Source organism: Zosterops lateralis (assembly GCF_965231275.1).
Source record: "Zosterops lateralis genome assembly, chromosome: W".
In the NCBI taxonomy this organism is placed as follows: domain Eukaryota; kingdom Metazoa; phylum Chordata; class Aves; order Passeriformes; family Zosteropidae; genus Zosterops; species Zosterops lateralis.
The window spans coordinates 31,795,269-31,821,719 of NC_139801.1; the positions used below are offsets into that span (position 1 = coordinate 31,795,269).

The 26,451-nt window shown below is 38.6% G+C and overlaps 1 protein-coding gene across 4 annotated transcripts in view; it reads left to right on the forward strand.

The window, feature by feature from the left end:
• The window catches only part of LOC310922289 (ceramide transfer protein-like), a 205,907-nt gene extending 179,761 nt beyond the window's left edge, over nt 1-26,146 (forward strand). For 2 of the 4 annotated variants that reach the window (XM_083882742.1, XM_083882744.1), the window contains 11 exons: nt 2,955-3,047; nt 4,451-4,537; nt 5,511-5,603; nt 6,171-6,245; nt 11,809-11,904; nt 16,373-16,505; nt 16,619-16,689; nt 18,012-18,140; nt 18,923-19,052; nt 20,337-20,473; nt 23,333-26,146. In XM_083882742.1, coding sequence (XP_083738868.1) covers nt 2,955-3,047; nt 4,451-4,537; nt 5,511-5,603; nt 6,171-6,245; nt 11,809-11,904; nt 16,373-16,505; nt 16,619-16,689; nt 18,012-18,140; nt 18,923-19,052; nt 20,337-20,464 — 1,035 coding nt within the window. In that variant the 3' untranslated portion in view covers nt 20,465-20,473; nt 23,333-26,146. The remainder of the gene's footprint in view (nt 1-2,954; nt 3,048-4,450; nt 4,538-5,510; nt 5,604-6,170; nt 6,246-11,808; nt 11,905-16,372; nt 16,506-16,618; nt 16,690-18,011; nt 18,141-18,922; nt 19,053-20,336; nt 20,474-23,332) is intronic. The other 2 variants (XM_083882745.1, XM_083882743.1) reach the window with 2 other exon arrangements.
• The last annotated feature ends 305 nt before the right edge of the window (nt 26,147-26,451 follow it).

The following is a 26,451-nucleotide window of genomic DNA, read 5'->3' on the forward strand; positions in this document are numbered from 1 at the left end:
AACAAAAAAAGTGCCCACAAGCTTCAAGAATGAATAATATGAAACACTAAAACCTTCTGTTCTGGAGTGATATAGCAAATTGAGAAAGTCCTTGCCGTGGGTGTAGCTTGACTTGGTCAGTCCCTTATTCGTTGCTCCAGAGGTCTGGGCCCTGGTGGGCCACAGGTGGGAGCTCCCCGGTGCTCCTCTGGGTTTTTCAGTCCAGAGCAGGTTTAAACAGACCCAAGAAAAAGGGAAAAAATAACAGTCCAGGAAGCTTCTCTGCCTCAGCTAGCTAAACTAACTAAAAGCAAAAAAGCTTTCTGTCCCACTGCTGTCCGTGCCTCAGCCGAACAACACCATCCAAGAAGGAATGCAGAGGAGTGAACACTGTTTTCTCAAAACAGTGTGCTGCTTCTTTCCCTGCTTCACTCTCGGAACCAGTCTTAAAGGTACAGAACTCAATATACAGCACAAACAGAACAGAGAGTTGGGGATACAAGCATCATAAAGTCACCCTAGCACAACACGCAACTTTGTGACATTGTCAGTGAAACTTTCTAGGGATTACAGCACACTGATGATGAAGTACTATAATTCTAAATCTAAAATAACCTTTTTGTTTGGATTCCTCTAATTCCTAGCTTATTAGATGAAGAGATTTTGATTGAATTAAATAGTATAAAATTGTGGTGGGTTAGCCTTGGCTAACAGCCAAATGCCCACCCAACTGCTCACTTAGCACCCCATCCAGCAGGACTGGAGTATGTGTGTGTGGGAGAAACAGGATAAGAAAGCTCACAAGTCAAGAGAAAGACAGGAAGATTGCTTACGAGTTTTTGTCCTGGCAGAAAATCTGTTGCTAATTAAAATAGGTACAATTAGTAGGAAACAAAAAGACAAACACTAACACAACTTTCTTCCCCCATTTCCCAGGCTCAACTTCACTTTTTAACTGCAGGCTCCTCTACACCCCTGCTTGCTAGCCTCAAGGAGTGCAAGGGGTTGGGGAGTGGGGGAATGGAGTGTTGGAGGTCAAGCCAAAACACTTAGTCTATGCCACTTCTCACACTTTTCCTCTGCTCCAGCACGGGTCCTTTTCAGGGCTGTAGTCCTCTGGGAAACCTCCTCTTCATTGGAAGTCTTCCATGGAACATGGTTCCTTTAGGAAATGTCCCTCTGCTCCAGCATGGGGTCCTTCATGGGCTACAGTGTGGATATATTCTCTGCCCTGGAACTCTTCCTCATCATTCTCTTCTGGCCTTGGCATTCCCTCTGTTTCTCCCTTTTTGTTCCCTCTTCTCTCTCCCTGGGCTGTTTTTTGCTCTTAAATACATTTTCACAGAGATTCCATGCATGTGGTGGATGGGCTCAGCTATGTCCTGTGGTGGATCTGTTTTGGAGCCTGTTTGACACAGGACAGCCCCTGGCCACCTCCCTCATGCCACTCCTGCAGCCCCCCACAACCAATACCTTGACACCTACACCCTGCACAAGAATTTAAAGACAGTAGTTGAATGTATTCAGACCTTTGTTAACACTATTCCACTTCAGTTGCAGGGCTTGATTTGTTTTTTTCACCTTGTTTTACTGACTAAACATGGCTCTGTCTCTTCTATAACTATGAGCCTGAGCAAAAAATAATTACTCTCTCATCTGATAAATACATGTAGGAGGAGAATGATGTTGATCTGTGTACTCTTGGGTTTCTTGGATAGATGCTTATGCTGCTCTGAAAAAGAAATAAATATTAGAAGATTATAAAGTTCAGAATGTTTTCTCTGAGAGGTTAGAGGGGAAAACTATATTAAATTGGGCAGTCATTTGTGTTTATTTTAGCTGGGAGGTTTTTAAAACTCTTATAAATCTGTCCAGGGTCTGTAAAAGACCAGCTAGAAGAATTGAAAGGTGCAGCATCAAGTTTGTCCTTTATATATGAGCAGATTCACTATGCAGGCTCTGTGCTGTGCAGGTGTGCCATAGTAAGAACAGGATCTCTGTCAGTGGCTAAAAAGCAATGAGTGGTTTATAAGTTGTCTAAGTACTGTTGTAATCCAGCTTGCTCTCCTTCCTTCTCCAGCCTCGTCACTTCACTAGCTTCAGAACCATGTTTTACTTGGCAGCAAAACACAAATGTGAATAGTGAGAGTCCTGATACTTCACAAAACTATACAGCCTCCATCTTGTAGAGGGACAGTTTAGCCTTCTCTGCCTTGTAGGGTCGACAACTCCTCCCAATTTAGTGTTGCCTGAAAAGTTGTTCAGTATATCATTGTCCTGCATTCAAGTTGTTTATGAAGGTGTTGAAGAGAACTGGCCCTAAAATGGAGCCCTGTGGAATGCCACTTGTGACTGGTCAGCAGCCTCATGTAACCCCATTTAGTACAAGCCAGTGAGTGATGTGTTTATCCAGCTGTGTGCTGAACATTTTATCCAGAAGGATGCTGTGAGAGAGAGTATCAAAAGGTTTCTTGAAATCCCAAAACATTACATCAACTAGCTTCCTTTGACCAACTAGGTGGGTTACCTTGTCATAAAAGGAAATTAAGTTTGACAAGCAGGACTTTCCCCTCATGGACCTGTACTGGCTGTGATCAGTGACTGCATTGTCCTTCAGGTGTTTTTCAATAACTCCCAGAATATTTTCCATAACTTTTTTAGGCACTGAAGTGGGACTGACTCTCAACAAACCATGAATAGCTATGATTAAACTAGATACCAGATTTTTCTTGCTGATCTAGTTTATTCCATGTGACTTAAAGAAGTTATGCTTAAGGTAGCTAGCTCCTCGAGCTTTGTATTATATATGCATCTATAAGGGCACATATAATGCATGCATTCAAATAAAATCAGAAAATCAGCACCTCTGCAATTGTTCCTTGGGAATAAAACTTATACTGATCATTCCATTTATTGTCATACTGACTATTAGTCAATATATTCTTGCTGCTTTAAATGGTCATGTAATTTTACAGGAAATAGAGAAAAGGAGAAGAACTGAAGAAGCATACAAAAATGCTGTAACAGAACTGAAGAAAAAGTCACACTTTGGAGGGCCAGACTATGAGGTACAAATTCTACTTCTGAAATTTTTAAAAATGCTAAGGCTTTTGAAGATTAGTTTGTTTCTCAATGGAATGCGTATGTTAATCAAGGTCTTTGTGCAATGTGTACATGCCACTTTTTCTGCCTTGGAAACTGAAACTAAATGAATCTCAATTCTTCAGTGTTTTGAGATTAGAGGTCTGTCTTCACCTCGGGTTTCCTATTCTACTTTTGTCTAAAGCATTTTGCTTTCAGATATTTTTGCTGACTTAATTATTTTTCTTGTACATTTTATACTGCTCATTTGAAAGTTGTGTACTCTTACATTTTAATTAGTCAGCTGTCTAGATATGTAATGCAAATATGAAAGCCCTGACTGCAGAGGCAGTCCTAGAATCTGAAGTTTAATTTGAATTGATTTTTAACTTGTCACTGCCACTTGAAATGTGTTGATAAATTCAAGTATTTTAGGTTCTGCTTCATCTGTTAAATGGCATATTTTATCAACTTCCTCCTCAGTTTGGTTATTTAAAGTCTGAGTCTCTTAAACTGCCTTCTGAACAATGATGTAAAGTAATGCACCTATAAAGCAGTTTGCATAACTTTTAAGAACTCGATTCTTTCATTTACATTAATTAAGCAGGTTTCTACTTACAAATCATAGCCTGAGAAATAGTATCAATATATTCAGATATTTAAAAGGTATTTGAGCTTATGTTCTCTGTTGTGGCTAAAGCACTGTAAAAGAAAAAGATGGATAGGAAGTTGGACTTTGCCTACCTGGTTATGAATCCAATTGCTTCTCCCAGATATCCCTGATGTAAAGTAGATTTTTGAAATTTGCTGGACTAGTTTGTTTTACAATACAATAAAAACAGTAAACCTAGTTTTCCTAAATTACCATTTTGCTTAGTGGACACAAATTTTTAATAGTTGAATCAACTCTACCTGCTGTTTATTGTTAAACTCTTTTTTCCAAGAATTCTCAATTGTGATCCACAGGATTTTGTCTTGTGCTTTGAGCACATATCTGAAATCCACCCTAAGGCAATGGAATACTTGGAAGGAGTCTAAATACACAATTATCATAATATATTTACTTATGTACGGTAAACATTTTTAAAAGAATATTTAAAACCTAAATTTCATATCAAAGCATATTGACACTTAGTCTTCAATTTCCTGGGGTATTTGCTTGTTTATTTAAGTATCCTTAAATTGTACTTAAAGGAAATAACTTCCTTTAACAAGTAGAGTTGTCAGATGAGTTCTAATATAGGAATATTGGTGAAAATATTTAAGGTCTATGGAAGAAATTTCCTGTCAGTTATATGCATAATACATAAATAGCTATTTCTAATATTGAACTTAAGTGGAGCTCTGATATCTCCAAAATCTTGAACTAGTTTTGTTTCTTATGCTCTAGGAGGGTCCTAATAGTCTGATTAATGAAGAAGAATTCTTTGATGCTGTTGAAGCTGCTCTTGATAGACAGGATAAAATGGAAGAACAGGTATTAATAGTTGAAAAATGTGTTAATGATGGGCACTTCATGGAAGGCTTCTGTGACTTAATCAGTCCTGGGGTGCATCTCCTGAAACTCTAGATATTTTAGACTGACACTTATAAGTGGGATTCACTATATAATATTTACAATTAAATATCATTAACTCTAATTTTGAGAAAATGACAGCTTGCATAGAAAAGGATAGTATAAGTGTTAAGATAATTGATTGTCTCTGGTTTCTAACTCCTAAATAAATGTATTAGTCCTGTATAAAACTTATCTTTATATGTAACTGATGCCCCTGGGCAAATAAGAATATCTGATGATGCAGCTATTTTTCAAAACCGAATTATTGCTCTGAAGTTTCTTTTAACTGTACCAGTATGTGAAATAGGAAAGATAGTTCTATTGGTGTTGGGTTTTGTTTAAAAATGCTCTGGCTATTTCTCTAACTAATTTCTTGAATACACCTCAGTGACAAGGATCAAAAAGGGATGTGTGTGATGAAATATATAGACTATGAGAAAATATAGTAGTGTATAAAATGAGAGGGAATAATAAAGTGGTGCCTCCTTTGTCTTAAAAGGTTTTTTGCTTATGAATATAGTGAATACAATGACTTGGTTAAGAATTATAAGACTTTCTAGTGGACATATAGTACCCAAAAGAGTTTATCTATGTTGGGGTCTCTTAGGAGAAGGTAAAAATTTTGAGTTACTGTAGTACTACTACATGGATGCGACATCTGTGATGCTGTCAATCTATTTTGCTTAACCTGGAAATATACCTTGAAGTATAGATAAATGGGTAATTCAGTCTCTAGGCCCATTTGCTTCCTGAGAACTCCAGCAGGATGACAACTTCATGTCTGTCATGGACAGCATTAGTTGTAGCCACTATAAAGATTGAAAGTGCCTCACTCTTTCATAGTCCATCCAGTAGCAGCTGACTACCAGTAATTAAAGTTATTTTGTTGCAGTCCCAAAGTGAAAAGGTCAGATTATACTGGCCAATATCCTTACCTCCCGGAGATGCATATTCTGCTGTGGGGACTCATAGATTTGTCCAAAAGGTAAGATATTTCTCATGATCTCCCCTGTATAATTGGCTGACTTGTATTTGTATATAATATTTTACATGGATAGGTAAGATTTAAAAAAAAAAATTTAGATGTTTCTAGAATAACTTTCAGTTGTTTACTCATTTTTAATTGAAGTAGCTGGAATTTGAAAAGGACTGTTTTCTGTCTTGGCTAAAAAAATTCCTGATTTCAGTATCTATTTAGAATACTCAATTTGTATGAAGCTTGTAGGTTAGAGATTATAAAGAAAAAACCAACTTGCTAACCTCGGTGCTTTTAAGATGCCTTCACCAAAATTAATTTAATTGGTAGAAAAAAAATGCAGTCTTGCATTAGGATCAATTGATTTCTTTTAGTGAAACACTATGCCTTTTTTAGGGCTACGCTGGGAGCATAATACATCATAGGTACATGAAATCAGCATTTGCCACTGTGCTTGCTTCTTATGGTGCTTTTGTTTTCATTTTCTTCATTATCTTGTGCTTGCAAGTTGGTACTGAATGGTCTGTTGTGCCTTTGTTCTGATTACTTGGTTTTTTCTTTGTCTGTCTCTGGTAGCCCTGTAGTCGCTCTTCCTCCATGTCTTCCATTGATCTAGTCAGTGCCTTTGATGTTCACAGATTCAGCACCCAGGTACTGTATTAATGTGTAGAGTGGGGGTTATGTATCTTTGCTGCATTTCATCCTCTTCTCTAGAACCTGAGATTTTTGTTACATAAATCACTGTTTAAACTAGTATGTTGAAACAAAAAAGGAGTTATCTATTTTTATAGTAAATGGTTGTCTTGTTACATTCTGCTTGCATGCATCACTTGTGCAGAGGCCCAAATCTTGTGAACTGTTGGACTGATTTCATTAGCTTTAATAAAAATACCTACAACTTGAAATTTTTGCATTTCTGATTATAATAAAAGTAATAAAATAACATCTAGTTTGTGTGGGCTGGAGATGGTCTTTGCTTCAAATTGAATAGTTTTTTCTTGTTTTTAAATCAAAGGTTTAATGCTGTCTTTAAAATTTGTCACTTGTAATAACATTAAGACACCAAATTTTAAGGTTCTCTATTATAGTTTTCTACAACTAGTTTTATTACCAAAATGTCATAAAGTATGTTGTTAAAAAATGAGATTGTGGATATGAGAACTTTTACTGAAGAGTTCCAATATACTCAATTATGCTTCAGAAAATGTCTGACATTCTGAATAAGTAGGTGAATTTCCTTGTAGTGACATATTCCAGTAATGTACAAAATTACTCTAGGTGCTTGCTCTGAAGAGCATAGTTTAAAGTTGAATTAGATAAATGAATTCATGTGTTTGGTCTTTAGTCTCAAAAAAATTCATTCAAACAGCATTCAGGCCATTACTTTCATTCTGCTGTGGTTCATATGATTGTGAATATGGGGCTTCCTTCTGGGGTCTGTTGGTTTTGGGTTTGTTTGTTTTTAAATTATTAACTAACACTGTGTAAGGCCCCAATAAAAGGACTTTTACAGTGGTTCATGTACTCTGGGTTAGACACACAGGAGAAATACTGACCAGATATTCTCAAGAGGTCAAAACAAGACAAAAGTTTTCTGGCAAACTTTAGAAAAATCAGAGAGCTTCGGCAAAGGGTTTACTACAACATCCAATCAACATAAAACACTTCTCACAGCATTAATTTGGTCCATTCAACTTAGCAAACTTTAAACCCGTGCAATGTTAAATTACTCAAAATGTTCCAAGAAGAGTGAAAAGAAAGAAAGAAAGAAAGAAAGAAAGAAAGAAAGAAAGAAAGAAAGAAAGAAAGAAAGAAAGAAAGAAAATCTATAGAAAAGCATGTATATAGCTACTAACTCCTGGGTTCCAGCAGTGTTCAGATAGAAGCTTTAAGAGGAAGGTAGGGTCAAGATGTGCTGTCCTCATGCTCAGCCTTAAATACCCCTTGGCCTTTGTGGCCTCTCCTCCCACGTGGGACTTCCAGCCACTCAGAAGCTGGGTTAGGTGAGAGTGGAGCTTTGCCTCCAGTGTTCCATGATTGGCGCCACTGCAGGGCTGGGATACTGGCTCTAGGGGTGGGGAATGGGGGGCAGTTCACTGTCTCAGCAGGGCAAGGCCCAACCTGCCCCTCCCCCCCACACACATGCATCGAAAAATGTCTCAAGACATCAATCTTTCCAGTCTCTGACACACTGCAAACAGCCTGCTTTTTCAAATAAAAGAAATGGATTTTTCTTTTGAGTAATAGAGCCTGGAATCATACTACCTGCATACCTTGCCACCAGCTTCATGAGCAGAACCCTAACACTTAAGGACTTACTTATTGGACTAAAATCCCAACACTTGCCTTGAGTTATTGCAGTCAGGTTATTTCTGGAATTTGAATTTTTTACAAGGGGAAAAAGTATGCAGGTCATATTGCACAACACCAATAGGCTGATCTACTGGTACTCCAGTCATGTTAATAATTCAAATTTGGTTTTGTAGGGGAGGAGGGAGGAAATCAAGTAATAGAAAGCAAGTTTGATTCTAAAGATAGAATTCATTGTCTATCAGGCTGCATTGCCAGTTGAATGTAAGGGAAACAGTCATTAAAATATGTGAACCTTCTCATTTTCACCTCTTAGGTCTGTGATAACATTTGTGGGTCCATATGGTAAACCTGAGTGTCAGACCACTAGTGTAGCTGAAAACCTAACCACTTAAATCTGAGATTGACCAGGTCCTTATCACAATAATGCAAATTGACATTAAAGATCAGGGTCAAATGGACTGGATTTATGGGGTCAAGGTGTTGCTCTTTCTAGCAGCTGCAGGGATTATACTATGTAGAAGCTACTACCTAGTGTCTTAGGATGTGGTTTCAAGTTAACTGACTACAGAAAGAATGATCCTGTTTACAAAAAACCTACTCCCCTCTGCCCCATTCTTCCCCCATATCTTCCTTAGAACAAACTTGCCAGTTCATTAAATTGCTTCACCTGCTCTGGAGCTTCATTGCTAGTGAACAAGTAGGTGAAAGACAACTGAGAGCATGAAGAGAAAAGCAGCACACCTTTGGGTGACAACCTGCTGTAGATCTTATTATTAGGAAATTGTCCTCTGTCCCCAGGCTGAGGATTTGGGGTTTGGAAAGGCAAAATAAATTTTGATTCTGAATAAATGGGGCTTGTTTCTAGACTTCATTTATATGAAGGGAATCTTAGTAACAGGTCAAGTAGAAACTTGCAGCTTTGCTTTTAAGATGGAGATGCATAAACATAATCTGACAGGAGCTGGTTCTTCAGTGTGTCTTCAGAAAGGCATTGATTTGTCTCTGCTGGTTGAGTGAGAGTTTGCAGACTTAAAATGCTGCAAATGTGTTGCAAATAATTTTCTCCTTTTAAAGGACTAACAGATTTTAAAATAGATTGAGCTCTTCTGAGGGCCTTTTAAATGAATATCTGCCCATTTAATGTTAAGACCAAGGCTGCATGGGATAGAAGTATTTTTGCAGATCATTCCTGTGGTCTGCCAGGAACCCAGAGGTAATAATGTGGTCTGCCCACTGGGAAAGAAGCTGTGAATATTGACTCGGTGCCTAATGTGGTACCCGAAATAGGTTCAGGCTGACAGCAACCAGCAGGTAGATCACAGTTTGGACAGATAGTATGCACAAGGCAGTTGTAGGCACTGCAATTACTTGGTCAAATAGAAGTAATTGCTTGTTAGCGAAAAACAATATTCTCTTTCCTCTGAAAACTGCAATGATAATACATCTCCTTTCCCAAACCTAAGGGGAAGCTGTCTGAAAGATGTATTGGCAGGAATGAAACTTTACTGGGAGAAGAGAGGGAGAGAAACAAACTAAAGATGCCTTTCAAGTTTTCAGAGGAAGTCAGGGGAGTAAATGCTGAACAATTCCAAAGGCCTTAAATTGTTTAGATTATACTTAGGCACATTGTATGATTTTTGTGGTTGTCCTGTGCAAAGCCAGGGGTTGGACACTGTGATCCTTGTGGGTCCCTTCCAACTCAGGTATTCTCTGATTCTCTGATACTCTTGTCAATGCCTCATTCTCTTCTTTCTTTGCTATTCTCCTCCTCCCTCTGCATTTGGCATAAAGGAAAAAGCAGCAAAATGCAAAACAATCACATACAAGCCGGCTTTGTCCCAAATAGATTAGGAGCTAGGGGAGGAGATAGGGTGATACAGTTTTACACGTGGCCAGAGTGTAATAAGCCTCATGAAGATTTATCAAGTCTGAGAGTTGACCTGCAGCCTCCCAGAGTGGCTTAATAATAGTAAGACAACTTCTCTGGATGTGCTTTGTAAAAGAAAAGGTTTTAATAATAACAAATAGTATCAAACAAAAGAAATATAAACCTAACACAGTGTAGAGAGAACTCTTGCACTAGCTAAGGCAGTCCAAAAAAGCGTTGAACACCTCTGTGCTCCTTCTTAAATACTTAATGTTTTAGGAGGGACAAATTGGCTTGCTACTAATGGAATCTAGCTACATTTCTGAGGAACAGCTAAAGGGACCTATCTGTTTTTATCTTGGCATTGAGTCAATTACTGTCAGGACAGCAAAGACGTTTCTGGTTTTCTTCCCTTACAAGGTCCTGGGGTAAAACTGGAACCCTTTTCCTTATATAGAATCATTTGCTTGGTGCAGTGCAACAATTAGGACCCTGAATATGTTGCAGGTAAAGTTGCAGGAGCATAGCAAGGATTCCTTTCTGAAAGAAGTGAGACCAAGACCTAGAAAATCAAATAATTAAATAGCTCACATTCTTCCCTGGCTTGGCTTGTACTGTGTCATTGTTTTCCTGGAAAAAAAATAATTAGAAGAATATTTGTTAGGAAATCTGTTAGTAAGTAGCAGGAAAAGATGGCCTGTCTAAAAGCAGAAACACAAATCTTGTGGGTGTTTATACTTCATTATAACTAAAAAGCAAACCTAAAGAAAAAAAAGAAAACCCTCAAAACTGGACTGATAACTTGATTTCTGTAGAGAATTCTATAGTTAAAATAAGATAAAAGAGCATTTCTGTTGAAAGGATTTTATTTTATGTTGTATTTTGAAGATTTTGACTTGATTCAATTACTTTTTTTCTTCAAGTTGTACAAAGACCAGCCATAAGTTCAGGCTATTAATCTTGTGATTATACAGTTCTTAGACTAATCCATAGGTTGGTCAATTGACTAACCTTTGCTCGCAATGCATTTCTTCTTTAAAAAAGAAATTTCTACTGATTCAGGAAAATAGTGTCAGCTACGTGGACTTATTTGATGGGATGAGTTTTATTAGTCACCTACCTATTGGGCAAAAAAAACATTACTAAATTGTTTTCTGCACTTGTAAACATTACACAGCAATGGATATTTTAGCTTTTTGTCTCTGTTTTTATTTTGGGGAGAATAAGATTTGGAAATGGGGGGACAGACACAAAAGAAACATATAACAAGACTGTAGATTTAACATAAAAATTCATTTCCTGTCCCACTCCCCATTTTCATGCACATTTGGAAGGAAAAAAAGTATTCACATAGCTTGATAAAAATGTATCAAATATTTGACCTTTAAGAAAAACATGCAACTTTCTAGCTAAGTATTCTTAAATGAGTATTTTAAAATAGTGGATCTCTGCATCATCATAATTTCTTTTGAATGTAAGCATTTCTGTTCTGTTTTTCTAGTTGGCAACTGTGCAAAGATGCCAAACAGAATAGGCACGCTTTTCTCATGACTGTTTCCCTCACTGCTGTTTCAATATAACTTTTAATATGCATTTACTTTTTTAGAGCTCGTTTGTCTGTCTCCCCTCCCCCCCTCCCTCCCCTTCATCTTTTTAAATGCTCTTCAGTGAATATTGTCTTTCAAGTCCTACAATGCCCTGTAATTCTATTTGGAGGTACTGGAAGTAATTTTCTACATGTTGAAATAAAGCTATTTCAGGTAGGAATAGTGAGTTTTGACAGTTTAAAGGTACAAAGAAAGGATAGGGAAGAACCCATAAAAATTAAATTGGAAGTTGAATTAAGAATTTGGCCTCTGTTTCTGAAGGCCACAAGTACCTACTTGATCTTAACCTGTAATAGAAGGCTCTATTGTCCAAGTTCATCTCCTACACAGGATTTGAAGTATTGACTTATGGCTTCCAATACTGTACAGTTGCCTGCCCAAGAAGATGAAAGGAATTACTTAAAAATGTGTAATTTTTCCTTTAAAGGTGGAAGAGATGGTACAAAACCATATGACATATTCCTTGCAAGATGTAGGAGGAGATGCCAATTGGCAACTAGTAGTAGAGGAAGGAGAAATGAAGGTAAGTATTTGTTGTTTTGCTTAATTGATATAAGATGATATGCTGTGAAGACAAATATTTTTATTCTCTTTGAATACTGTTACTGAACAAGTTATGCTGTTAAAACTCCTCTCTGAGAATAGCATTGTTTAATTTAGGAGTGCAGACCATATGAGCTGCAGCTTCTAATACATTCAGCAAAATCCTATACAGCACTTGCAATAGCTTTGTCTTTAGAGATTCCTTATCACAGTCCCCAGAGCTGCCAACTGGCTAGCTGGGCTCTGTCGTGATATAATGAAGTTTTAGGGAGATCTGGATTTCATGCAGGAGCGTGCTTGCAGGCGTGGAATAAAGAGAGTGGACTTTTGCTAGAGTTCCAGGCTTTATTGATGTTCCAGCTGAGCCTCATGGCAGAAAGACAAGTCCCTGGCCCTCGGCTGCCCCTTTTTACCTGGGTAGGTGGTCTTTCCAAAAGGGGAACCCAGACCCAATAGCTAACAAGGGAGGGTGTCACCCAGGACAGGGGAACTTAACAAAACAAAGGGAAAAGGTGCTATCCCTTATCTAAGGCTGAATCCCAGGGCTCTTAGATCCGAATCTTCTAGATTCAACAGGGTGATTGACAGCATATTTTAGGGACGAGACCATCAGGGGGTAAGGAGAAGGAGTACTTGGAACAAACCATTTTAAACTAATATAGAACATAACAAAAAACATACAAACTTAAAAAAACCCAATCCCACACCACTACAATTCCTTTCTCATTTTCTCCTACTTAAAACTTCCTATCAACATGGTGTACTGTGTTGATTTGGCACATCCTGGTTTTTGGTAGTGCGAGAGGGCCACAACAGTGGCTTCTGTGAGAAGTTGCTAGAACCTTCCATCGTGTCCAACAGAGCCATTCTCTGATGGCTCTGAAGATGGACATGCTGCTGGCCCAATTAGAGAGGTTGGTAACACCTCTGTGATGACATATTTAAGAAGATAATCAAAGCAGTGCATGCACAGTTTTTTCCAGGAGTGGTGAGGCACTGCTGCCAGGGCCATCCTGGTGCAGCATGCATGATGCTTGCAGCCGCCATCTTGGTGCAGCCCATGGCGAGCCTTGCCTGCCCGGCCACCCCTAGCCAGCTATGCTGCAGGCAGAAGGGTAGGGGTGGCAGTGGTGGCTTCTCCTTTCTGGTGCCCTGCATGAATATAGGTGTTATATAGTGCCAGTGCCATGGCAGCTGCCTCTGCCCACTCAGTGACAGTGGGACCACCAGGCCAGTGGTGGAAACATAGCAAACAATTCCCCAACATGGAACCTAGACAAGATCAACCTCTTGACGCTGCAGGATCCTACAATAATCTTTGAATTGGTGGAACTTGCTGGCAATACTACCTACAGGCAGTAGTTTTTCTTCTAGTCAGAGGAAAGAAGGAAGTGAAGACATGTAGGGAGAACATCATGGCGGCACTAAGGTCAGTGGAAAAAGAGGAGGAGGAGGTACTCCAAGCACCAGAGCCAAGATTCCTGTGCAGACCATGGTAAAGACTATGGTAAATAAGCTGTCCCCCTGCAGCCCATGAAGTCCACAGGAGATGCAGAGATCCACTCGCAGCCTGTGAGAGAAGTACTCATGCCAGAGCAGGTGAATGCCAGAAAAGCTGTATTCCAGTGAGAGACCCAAATACAGGGAAAGGACCCCTGCTCCCAGAGATCGAGAGAAGGCCCTTACTTCCAGACTAGAGCAGACTATCCATAGAGGACTGCACCCTGTGGACGAGTGACCCATGCTGCAGCAGTTTTGGAAAGACTGTTTGCCTGTGGGAATGACTCACGTTGCTGCAATTTCAGAAAGGATTGCTGCTTGTGAGGTTGCAGCCATGCTGGAGAAGTTCACTGCCTTCTGTGGGAGGGACCCCACGGCATAGCAGGGGAAAGACTCTTCTCCCTGAGCGAGCAGAAAAAGATCTCAGGTGACGAACTGACCAAAACCCCCACGCCCTGTCTCACTGTTCTCTTGATGGGAAAGAGGGAGTTCTTTAAGGAACTAAGGGACACCTCTAAGTCAACCACCCTTGTCCTTATGGGAGACTTCAACTTGCCAGATGTTAACCACATAGCTGGTACAAACATGTCCAGGAGATCCCTAAAACACCTGGATGGCAACTTCATGGTACAGGTACTAAGGGAGCTGACTAGGAAAGATGCCCTCCTTGATTTGTTGCTTGTTAACAGAGAGGGTCTTGTGAGTGGAGATTGGCAGCTGTCTTGACCATAGTGGCAATGAAGAGATTGAGTTTAAAATCTCTGTTGACAGGAGAAAAAGTGTCAACAAAGCTTCAGCCCTGGAAATGAGGAGAGCAGACTTCAGGTTGTTCAGGGAACTAGTGAGTAAGGTTCCCTGGGAAAATGCTTTTGAAGGTGCTGGGGTCCATCAGTGCTGGTCACTTTTTAAACATCATCTCCTAAGGGCACAGGTGCAGGCAACTGTCAAATGTCGGAAATCAAGCAGATGAGGCAGAAGGCTGGCTTGGCTGAACAGGGATCTTCTTTTGGAGATAAGGAAAAAAAAAGGTGTATGGACATTGGAAGCAAGGTCAGGTGACATGGGAGGACTACAAAGAAACTGCGTGCCACTGTAATGAGAAAATTTGTGCGGACAAAGCACCATTAGGGTTCAAGATGGCCAACACTGTGAAGGACAGCAAAAAGGGCTTTTTAATATGTTAACAGCAAGAGGAGAATCAGAGATAACATTGGTCTGTGGCTTGATGAGTTCAGTCACCTCACAAACAGGCACACAGACAAAGCAGAGACATTTACTGCTTTCTTCACCTCTCTCATCAATACCAATGATGGCCTCTGGGACCCCCAGAGCCCTGAACTGGAGGACCACGGCTACAAAAATGACAAACTCCCAGTCAGTCCTGAAACTGTGCAGGATTTGCTGCTCCATCTGGATTCCTATAAGTCTATGGGACCTGATGAGATTCATCCAAAAATGCTCAAAGAGCTGGCTGATGTCATTGTGAGGCCACTCTCAATGATTTCTCAATGGTCTTGGGAATCTGGAGAGGTCCCAGTTGACTGGACGCTGGGTAACATTATCCCAATTTTCAAGAAGCACAAGAGAGATGGCCCTGGTAAGTACAGGCTTGTCAGTCTCACTTCAGTACCTGGTAAAATTATGGAGAGGACTATTCTGGGAGTTATTGAAAAACATCTGAAGGACAATGCAGTCACTGATCACAGCCAGCATGGCTTCATGAGGGGAAAGTCCAGTTTGACAAACTTCATTTCCTTTTACGACAAGGTAGCCCACCTAGTTGATCAAGGGAAGCCAGTTGATGTAATCTTTTGGGATTTCAGTAAAGCTCCATTTTAAAGCTCAGGGCTTCATTTTAGGACCAGTTCTCTTCTACATCTTCATAAACTACTCAGGCACAGGACTCAAAGAGATACTAAGTTTTCTGATTACACTAATTTGGGAGGAGCCAACCATTTGAAGTTTAACAAAGGCAAGTGACGGTTTCTGCATCTGGAATGGGACAATCCTGGATGTACATACAGACTAAGGAACAAGAGGCTGGAGGATAGCCCCATGGGAAGAGATCTGTGCATTTGGGTTCACAGCAAGTTGAATATGAGTCAGGAGTGTGCCCTGGCAGTCATAAGGCTCAACCAGGTGCTGGGGTGACCAAGTTCAGCATCATGAACCAGTCAAGGGAGGTGATTGTCCCACTCTGCTCTGCACTGGTGCAGCCTCACCTCAAGTCCTGTGTGCAGTCTTGGGCACACTGATATAATAAGCAAATAAAGCATCCAAAGGAGGGCCATGAAGATGAAGGGCCTTGAGTGGAAGCGGTATGAGGAGTAGCTGAGGTAATTTGGTTTGTTCGGCCTGGAGGAGACTGGAGAGACCTTATTGCAGTCTACAACTTCCTCACAAGCAGAAGCAGGCAGGCAGGCTGGCAACTGATCCCTTTTCTCTGGTGTCCAGTCATAGGATCCGAGGGAATGGCATGAAGCTGAGAAAGGGGATATGTAGCTTGGATATAAGGAAAAGGTTCTTCACTCAGAGCGTGGTTGGGCACTGGAACAGGCTCCCCAGGGAAGTGGTCACAGCACCAAGCCTGTCTGAGTTCAGGAAGCATTTGGACGACACTCTCAGGCACATGGTGTGCTTCTTGGGACTGTCTTGTGCGGGGTCAGGAGTTGAACTCGATGATCGTTGTGGGTCTCTTTCAACTCAGGATATTCTATGATTCTATTAATCATTTTTAGAGTAGAAATTTTTCAAAATACTAGTATTTTCATGGGAAGTGTCTTGCATCAATATCTGCATTGATTGTTGCCATAAAACAGTGACATGACAAATTATTCATTTTTTAGTCTTCTGGGTAAGTTTTTATCAAATCTACTGAATTTTTAAATAATAAAGCATGAACAGTTTTGGCAATTTCTCTTCATTTCTCTCTTTACATTTGACCATAGGTGTACAGAAGAGAAGTGGAAGAGAATGGAATAGTATTAGATCCTTTGAAAGCAACGCATGCCGTTAAAGGTGTAACAGGGCATGAAGTTTGCCACTACTTCTGGAATGTTGATGTTCGAAATGACTGGGAAAGTAAGGAATCAATTCTTAAGCTTTGTATGTTTATCTGCAAGCATATAGTTTATAACATTGACCTGATATCTGTGCTTGTTTACTGATGGAGTTTTTATTTCCCCTCCCCTTAGCAACAATTGAAAATTTCCATGTTGTGGAAAATTTAGCTGATAATGCCATTATCATTTACCAGATGCATAAGGTAAGAACACCACCTGTATACTAACCTCAGTGAGACAGTCCAGACTATGTGTTCTAATCTATTCTGAAATACTTTACCATTTTAACAACTTAAAATATTATCCAGAACAACAGTTTAAAACAACTTCTCTATAACTGCAACTTTGTTAATTTTTCAAACTTGGCTTGATAGCGTAATTGTTTGTGTATCTATCTGACTGAGTTTGTAATAACAAATGAGGACTGTTTTTAATCTCTTAAGTATATCACTCTCAGCAAGGCAAGGCTCATCTCAAGAAAACTGAAGCAGTAAATTGGCACTGACTACAAGGAAGAAACCTCTATCCCTGTATCATACGTTTTGTTGCAATAATGCAAGTTATTGTTGACCACCATTAATTGACATTCTTCATTTGCATTATGAGATCTTATAATTCCTGGTACATTTGTTCTTTTAACTTCATTATGGTTTTTCACCCCAGCTAGTTCTGATTTAACTTTACTAAAATGTTCATTTGACTTATAACCCAATAGCTATAACCTAACAGGTTCTAAAAATTTGGAAATGAAGTGTACACTCTTTAATCTTGCATGATTTTGAGTATTAGTATATTCAAATATTGAAACTATATATTTTTTTTTTAATCTGGTAATGTGGTTATCTTAAAACTGCTGGAACAGCAGACTGATTTTTGAACAACACAGTTGTATGAACTGTATAGTGTTGTGGTAAAAGCTAGACTTTTTGCCCATATTGAGTGTCAGGAAAATGGCTTCTGTATAGTTTTGCTTTATTTTATAACACTTTGCTTCTGAAACGTTCTCTTAGATAATACCAATTTAACATATCTATCTCATTAAAGTAGTAACTTCTTGAAATAATATTTGTTATAAGTATTTCTTGCGCTCTCTTTCTCACCATATTTTTGGAGACATAAATAACTGTAGATGCTTCTATTTATACTTAACCACTAGTTCAGTTTATAGCTTACAAGTATTAATCACAATGTAAACCTGAGATTGAGAGAACAGGAGAGGAAGTGCCTCTTCTTGGTTGTCTACTGAAAGTCATTGCAACTTGGTTCCCTGCCTTTTAAAGGCCTTAAACTTTTGCCTTAAATTTTTAAAATTAAGTATTGCTATATAACCTGTTATACATCTGTACAACATCTGTGTTCTGCTTGAGTTTTCAAAATTGCATGAAATTACTAACTTGAATAAACTTTTCTACTTAAATAACATGACTGACCTATTTTGCCTTGTTTGTTTTTTTCCTTTATCTAAGGATAGTAAGTACTTAATTTGCAAAACTGGAAAAGCTTATATTCAGGTGTTTCTCTGCAGAGAGTGTGGCCGGCTTCTCAAAGGGATGTGCTGTATTTGTCTGCCATCAGAAAAATACCAGCATTCAGTGAAAATGATCCTGAAACGTGGATTGTTTGCAATTTCTCTGTGGAACATGACGGTGCTCCTGTAAGTATTATTTTCATTCTATCAAGTTCTGCTTTAAAGATGCCATTTTTCTATTATGTGGTGTGATACTATTGCAATACTGGGGAGAGGGGAGGGGGGGGTATGCAAAAATACAGTTTGTTTATACCAGATGATACAATCATCTGATGAAAACATTCTGAGCCAAAAACTGTTTTATATTATCTCAACAGTTGGCAGATCTAAGGTGTTGCAGAAAAATGGAAGCAAAATTTCTGGTGAAAACATTTTAAAGAATTGAGGTTCCTTCATATGGAATTGAATAACTCTTCAATATTGTCAGACATGGGGATAAGCTTGTATAACTAGATATGGAATCTGTTAAACCTACAGCTTACACAGTTCTGCCTTAGTTCTGTCAGACAGTAGCAATGATTGTTTTCTCTGTAGTGTTTCTGTGCTGAATACTATGCCATTTCCTGCTTACAAGGGAAAAGTTACTAACTGATATTTGTAAACACTGATGCATTATTCTTTAGATGTTTCCTTACTTGTCACAATAATTGAAATAATTCACTGTATTAAGCAAGCAGAAACTTGAGTTTCAGATGTTTCCGTTTAACCCTTTCCCTACTCACCATGTACCTTTCATTTCATTCGCATTCATGTTACATCTGTGTAGTGCTAGAATGCAAACTCCCAGAAACATAAGTTTTGGAGTACCTTAGAGTTTATACTAAATTAAAATGTTAGCATTCAAGTATGCTGAAAGAAACCTAGTTTGAAGTTTACAAATGTTTCTTTTTTTTTTTTTTTTTTGATAGATGAACAATCGTTGTGTCCGTGCCAAAATAAATATTGCTATGATTTGTCAGACTTTAGTAAGCCCACCAGAGGGGAACAAGGAAATAAGCAGGAACAATATCCTATGCAAGATTACATATGTAGCTAATGGTAAGTCTAAAATTATTCAGTATGACATTAATTATATATGTTAATTCCTGGGAGCTGAATACTGGGGAACAAAAAGTTTGATGAAGTTTTCTGTTAAGTTTATATATAGGATCACACTTGTGGGCTTCATGGTTAAAAGTACTCAAATTAATGTGCTACATCAATCAGTGAATGGGATCTTTCATTGTGTGGCATTTTGAGAGCAATAAATGAAAGTAATGTGTAGCTCAGTCCTAAGCACAGAACCTTGGGGTGGAGGAGGGGTGGGCAGAAGAAATGTCTGCAACTGACATGACTTGGCATAAGCTTTAAGTTTTAGTAATAATCTGGGGGTTTTATTCATGGATTACTATCAATTTTTTTACACAATTCATGTTTGTGAAAGGATGTTTGCAAATTATAGTATAATGTCTACATTTTTTCTTAACTGACAGAATCTTTGGTATTGACTACAGAGTTAGCAAAACCAAACTTTATTGTTATTGTACCCAGTATTCAGCAGTACATTATAGTATTGGAACCTCATACCTATTATCTCCACTCCTGTAGATGCAAAATGCTTTGAGTATCTCACCTGCTTATTATTTTTGACCACCTATTACATAGCTTATTAAAAAAATCACAATCTGAAAATCATGTTCAGTAAATCTTTGCCAAATAGGAGTGATACCTGTATTAAATCCTGTAGAAATAATACCATATGATGCTAAACTCTGGGATAAGCTCCTTTGTTTCTGGTTTAGAAGTTTCACAATTATTTAAGAAATATATCTTCATTGACAAATTCTGAACTGTGATTATATGGGAAGTGGCATCTTTTTCAGCAAAGTGAATTTAAGCATATTTTATAATCAGAGAAAATTTTGCTTGAAGTGCTTTAAAAATAATTTGTAAGACATTGGCTCTGTAGCAAATCTGCAGGCAAATGCAGCAGTTATTGAAAAGTTAAAGCTTGATTTTATTTTCTTTGAAATGAGAAGTAGCTTGAGTCTGTCTTTCCGTTGTTTTCTGGAAGTACTTAAAAAATATCATCTTTCATTTGGGCATTCCCCAAAGCCAACACACCATGTTTAATGTTTTCTAAATAGTAGCATTGTAGAACTGGACTAAATTAGAGTAATAAGAGTAGAAAGTGCTGCAATACAAGCTGTAAGGGTTTAAATTCTGCTAATTATTCTTTCCTGCTACTTCAGAAAGAATTGCAGGAATACAAAATTAAATTTTCTTTTCTAGCTTTCAGCAGATTTGTTGTATTTCAATGTCTGGCTTACTATCTACTTCTAGTGAACCCAGGAGGATGGGCACCAGCATCAGTGTTACGGGCAGTGGCAAAACGAGAATATCCAAAATTCTTAAAGCGTTTCACATCATATGTGCAAGAGAAAACAGCAGGAAAGCCTATTTTATTCTAGTATTAGCAGGTATACATTCATTTTTTTAAATTCTTGATTCACTATTGTAAATATTTAAGACCAAATTGAAAGTATGTGATCTAGAAATGTCCTTCTACCATGAATTTAGTGCTTAGAATTCATATATGTAGATGGTTACAGGTACTTCAGGAGGGATTGGTAGGGCAGGTGAGGTGGCATTGTATGTACCAGAGGGGCTGGAAGGTATGGAGCTCACAGTTGGCAATGGCACAGTTGAGACCCTTGGAGTAAGGATCAAGGGACAAACAAATAAAGCGTGGAGGTCGGCTATAGGCTACCCAGCAAGAATGATGACACTGATGAATTATTCTTTAAGGAACTAAGGGACACCTCTAAGTCAACCACCCTTGTCCTTATGGGAGACTTCAACTTGCCAGATGTTAACCACATAGCTGGTACAAACATGTCCAGGAGATCCCTAAAACACCTGGATGGCAACTTCATGGTACAGGTACTAAGGGAGCTGACTAGGAAAGATGCCCTCCTTGATTTGTTGCTTGTTAACAGAGAGGGTCTTGTGAGTGGAGATTGGCAGCTGTCTTGACCATAGTGGCAATGAAGAGATTGAGTTTAAAATCTCTGTTGACAGGAGAAAAAGTGTCAACAAAGCTTCAGCCCTGGAAATGAGGAGAGCAGACTTCAGGTTGTTCAGGGAACTAGTGAGTAAGGTTCCCTGGGAAAATGCTTTTGAAGGTGCTGGGGTCCATCAGTGCTGGTCACTTTTTAAACATCATCTCCTAAGGGCACAGGTGCAGGCAACTGTCAAATGTCGGAAATCAAGCAGATGAGGCAGAAGGCTGGCTTGGCTGAACAGGGATCTTCTTTTGGAGATAAGGAAAAAAAAAGGTGTATGGACATTGGAAGCAAGGTCAGGTGACATGGGAGGACTACAAAGAAACTGCGTGCCACTGTAATGAGAAAATTTGTGCGGACAAAGCACCATTAGGGTTCAAGATGGCCAACACTGTGAAGGACAGCAAAAAGGGCTTTTTAATATGTTAACAGCAAGAGGAGAATCAGAGATAACATTGGTCTGTGGCTTGATGAGTTCAGTCACCTCACAAACAGGCACACAGACAAAGCAGAGACATTTACTGCTTTCTTCACCTCTCTCATCAATACCAATGATGGCCTCTGGGACCCCCAGAGCCCTGAACTGGAGGACCACGGCTACAAAAATGACAAACTCCCAGTCAGTCCTGAAACTGTGCAGGATTTGCTGCTCCATCTGGATTCCTATAAGTCTATGGGACCTGATGAGATTCATCCAAAAATGCTCAAAGAGCTGGCTGATGTCATTGTGAGGCCACTCTCAATGATTTCTCAATGGTCTTGGGAATCTGGAGAGGTCCCAGTTGACTGGACGCTGGGTAACATTATCCCAATTTTCAAGAAGCACAAGAGAGATGGCCCTGGTAAGTACAGGCTTGTCAGTCTCACTTCAGTACCTGGTAAAATTATGGAGAGGACTATTCTGGGAGTTATTGAAAAACATCTGAAGGACAATGCAGTCACTGATCACAGCCAGCATGGCTTCATGAGGGGAAAGTCCAGTTTGACAAACTTCATTTCCTTTTACGACAAGGTAGCCCACCTAGTTGATCAAGGGAAGCCAGTTGATGTAATCTTTTGGGATTTCAGTAAAGCTCCATTTTAAAGCTCAGGGCTTCATTTTAGGACCAGTTCTCTTCTACATCTTCATAAACTACTCAGGCACAGGACTCAAAGAGATACTAAGTTTTCTGATTACACTAATTTGGGAGGAGCCAACCATTTGAAGTTTAACAAAGGCAAGTGACGGTTTCTGCATCTGGAATGGGACAATCCTGGATGTACATACAGACTAAGGAACAAGAGGCTGGAGGATAGCCCCATGGGAAGAGATCTGTGCATTTGGGTTCACAGCAAGTTGAATATGAGTCAGGAGTGTGCCCTGGCAGTCATAAGGCTCAACCAGGTGCTGGGGTGACCAAGTTCAGCATCATGAACCAGTCAAGGGAGGTGATTGTCCCACTCTGCTCTGCACTGGTGCAGCCTCACCTCAAGTCCTGTGTGCAGTCTTGGGCACACTGATATAATAAGCAAATAAAGCATCCAAAGGAGGGCCATGAAGATGAAGGGCCTTGAGTGGAAGCGGTATGAGGAGTAGCTGAGGTAATTTGGTTTGTTCGGCCTGGAGGAGACTGGAGAGACCTTATTGCAGTCTACAACTTCCTCACAAGCAGAAGCAGGCAGGCAGGCTGGCAACTGATCCCTTTTCTCTGGTGTCCAGTCATAGGATCCGAGGGAATGGCATGAAGCTGAGAAAGGGGATATGTAGCTTGGATATAAGGAAAAGGTTCTTCACTCAGAGCGTGGTTGGGCACTGGAACAGGCTCCCCAGGGAAGTGGTCACAGCACCAAGCCTGTCTGAGTTCAGGAAGCATTTGGACGACACTCTCAGGCACATGGTGTGCTTCTTGGGACTGTCTTGTGCGGGGTCAGGAGTTGAACTCGATGATCGTTGTGGGTCTCTTTCAACTCAGGATATTCTATGATTTTGTGAAAATGGGGTTTTATCTCTTTTCTATGTATGACATAGGCTGCCTCTAGTTTTAGGTTCTATTTGTTATGTCAGACTCCAAAATCATAGTAGTTTCATCCTTCTGTAACAGGTAGCCATGTAATGATTCTCATTTTTAATTGCATGTTGTTAAAGAACTTGTGTAGGTGGATCATTTAAAACATCGCTGTCACAAGCCAGCAGTTCAAATGTGATAATAATGCTGATACTCTTTAAGGGTTTTAACAAGTTCTGGTTTTCCTATTAGTTTTCAAAATTTTCTCTACTGTATTTTGTCTTTGCAGTGATCAGAACAAGACTTGGTGAGCATTCCACCTTTATGTGACCGATACGTGCACAGAGCAGTCCATGTTGGAACAATGGATCTATAGCCTTTTTATGGTTTCTAGGGCTTGTATGCTGAAGTAAAAAGTGCTGCATTACCATGAGGCTGAATATTTAACACTAGCTCCGTCCTAAATTTTTTTGTGGAGTCAGTGTGTAATTATTAATAGATGTTTTGATAACATGTATATGGCTATTTCGATTTATTTAGAAGACGAAGAATGTGTATAGCTTTGAATCGCCAACAGGAGTTGCTGCTTTAATTTTAAAAAACTTGCAGAATTTCGCTGTCAACATTCCTAAGATACTAGTGCAGTTTTTGTGCATGTCTAAAAAGCACAAAAGACAAATCCACCTATAGCATACTGTATGTGCTTTATGTGCACAAAAATCTCTAGTATTTTGGTGGGGAGGGAGTTCAGTAAAGCCCAAGTGACTTATTAACAGGTTTTGTTTTGATTTGTATAGTCATTGTTCATTGCCATTTGTTTCTATAATGAATCATCTTGTTACATAAAATGTTGGGTAATAATTGAGGGCTGTCAATATCCATATGACTTTGCCTTTTCTATTGTCTTATGAAGATCTTTGGCTCTGAAGGAGTAAGAGTGTTAAAAGCTTTATTTTTTTCCAGGTATATTTCTATTGGATTTTTTAGTTATGCAATATGTGCTACAGAAATTTTGCTATTAAACGTGATCCAGAAATTTCTAGAAAGATTCTATATGAGAGGGCAAGACAGTGCCTGGAAGCTAGAAGTCATCTGTTTGTTATAAATGTGGACTGCTTTCTTGCATGATATCTGAGGCTTTGCGAAGCTGTGAGAAGGTACACTATAATATTTACTGAAGTAATTTGGACTACATCGGACAACATTCCGAGCTCAGAATGAGTGCATTATTTTCAGATCCTGCATGTGTTTTTCTCATCTTGACAAAGCCATGCTATGAGGTTCATATAGAAAATAAGTTGCATTGATACTTGCCTCAATCAAAAACTCATCAGTTATAAGGATGTATAGTTCATATTGGAAAGTTCTATTTGCTATGAGAATTCAAATGTCAGATATTTGCCTGCCTCTGATTCTGGATATGCTCATTAAGAGAAGTCTCTGGCAGACTAGTACTGACTTTGAGGTCTTTTATCCATGTCCTGTAGCTGGAAACTCTTCAGAGACTGCAAGGTGTTTCACTGACCTGTGTATTTCAAGAAAAAAGTTCCAGATTTTTTTTTTTTTTCTCAAAAGAAAACTGAAAGTCTTATTTGTCACAGTATGGTAGGTAACTGAAAATAAATAAAAAATAGTAATTTAATAAAGATTTGGTGAATGATTAAATGTGATCTGCACCGTGTTGAAAAAAATACTTTATCTGTTCATCTTCTTTATAGAGATGAAATCATACATAACACACAATTATACATGTATGCAGCTTTCATGTTCCATAACTTTTTCTTTTTATTCGCCTTTTTCAAATGCTGTACATAGAATATGCCTTATTACAGAGTTATTCTATTATTTTGAATATCTAGAAAAGTGCCTATATGTTAATGCTAGTAGGGCAAATAAGATGAAAAGCTATATGCTTACTACATCACTAGTGAACATTTTATATAGTAATGTTAAAAAAATTATCTCAAATGTACTTCTTCATTTTAAAATCAACCAAGCAGGGGTTAATTCCATCATAGCTACTGATGGGAATGTAAAGGGAAAAATAGTACAAAATATAGAGAGATTAATTCCATATTTGCCTTTTCTTGTAGTTGTTGAACACAGGCAACTAACTGTTCATTAATTTAATTGGATGACTTTATTTTGCAAAAGTATGGGAAGTTTACAAAGCAGTATATAATTCTTATATCATTAGTTAAATTTGCCCTAAATATGATGTACTTTCACAATTCTGTAAATAAAATTAAACTACAAATACTAATGGTAAATAATATTTTGCTTTTAGATAAAGGCACTGGTACTTCACTATGTCTGGCCCTGCCCAATCAGAGTTCTAAGAGTCTTCTTAAAGAATACGGAAGGAGTTGCAAAAATGAGAAATAGGTATTAATTGACTGCTTTAAAAACAAACTGTAAAAGGCATCTGTCAGCCTCTCAGATTGTCCATGTGCAAGTAGCCATTAGGTCTTTTCTTCTAGAAGGGATCTTTTGTTTTTTAAAATTTCCTGTCTTTTGAGCCCAACCCTCTTTCCAGTCACTGCCACATATCTGTGCATTCTGTGTTTTCTTCCTGTTAAAGGATCTGTAGCATTTATACAGCTGTGGTCTTTGCAGAAGCAGCCCATGATTCTAGAATGGCTGTTTTCATAAGCTGAACTAATTTGAAGGGCTGAGAAGAGTTTTCTGATCCATCAGATACTGTTCTCTGAATATCTGTGTACGTTTGGTGAATTTGAATGTTGCTGAACTAGATGTGAAGGAAATTACTTTGTAAAACTTGTATTGAGAATGAGGATGAGAGATGGTCATTGTTATCTTGTCTGAAAACTTAACATCTTATTTTGACAAATTTATCTGTGAAAAATTTAATACATCTTGGAAAAAAAATTACCTTTTACTTAATTGGGCTGATCTGGCTTATGTGAAGTTGTGCAGATTCTCTTTTAACTAATCAGATTGTCCATCTGTATTTTTGTGAAGTTGTACAGATAACGCTGTATTTGAATTGCTACCATTCATCTACAGATAGAAAACATTAATCATCTTTTTGAATACCTTGACTGTATAGTGTAACTGTTTTGTTCTATAATAGCTTTATGATCCTAATGATAAATTTTTAAAAATTAAAAGAAGTTCGTCCTTCCATGGTGCAATCACAAATTTTGAACCAGTATTTAAAAGTAAAAAGTATTAAAAAATATGAAGAAAAATCCTGCTTTGTTGTTATTTTTAACTTTCAGTGTTTTGGAAAAAGTTATTTAAAACATTTTACCTTGTAACCAACTTTTGGATTGTATATAAAGTTATATACAATACTATAATGTAAGGAAACCATTTGACAGGAAAACGGTTTGTTTATATTACTGAGGTTATCATAGAATCATAGAACCAGTAAAGTTGTAAAAG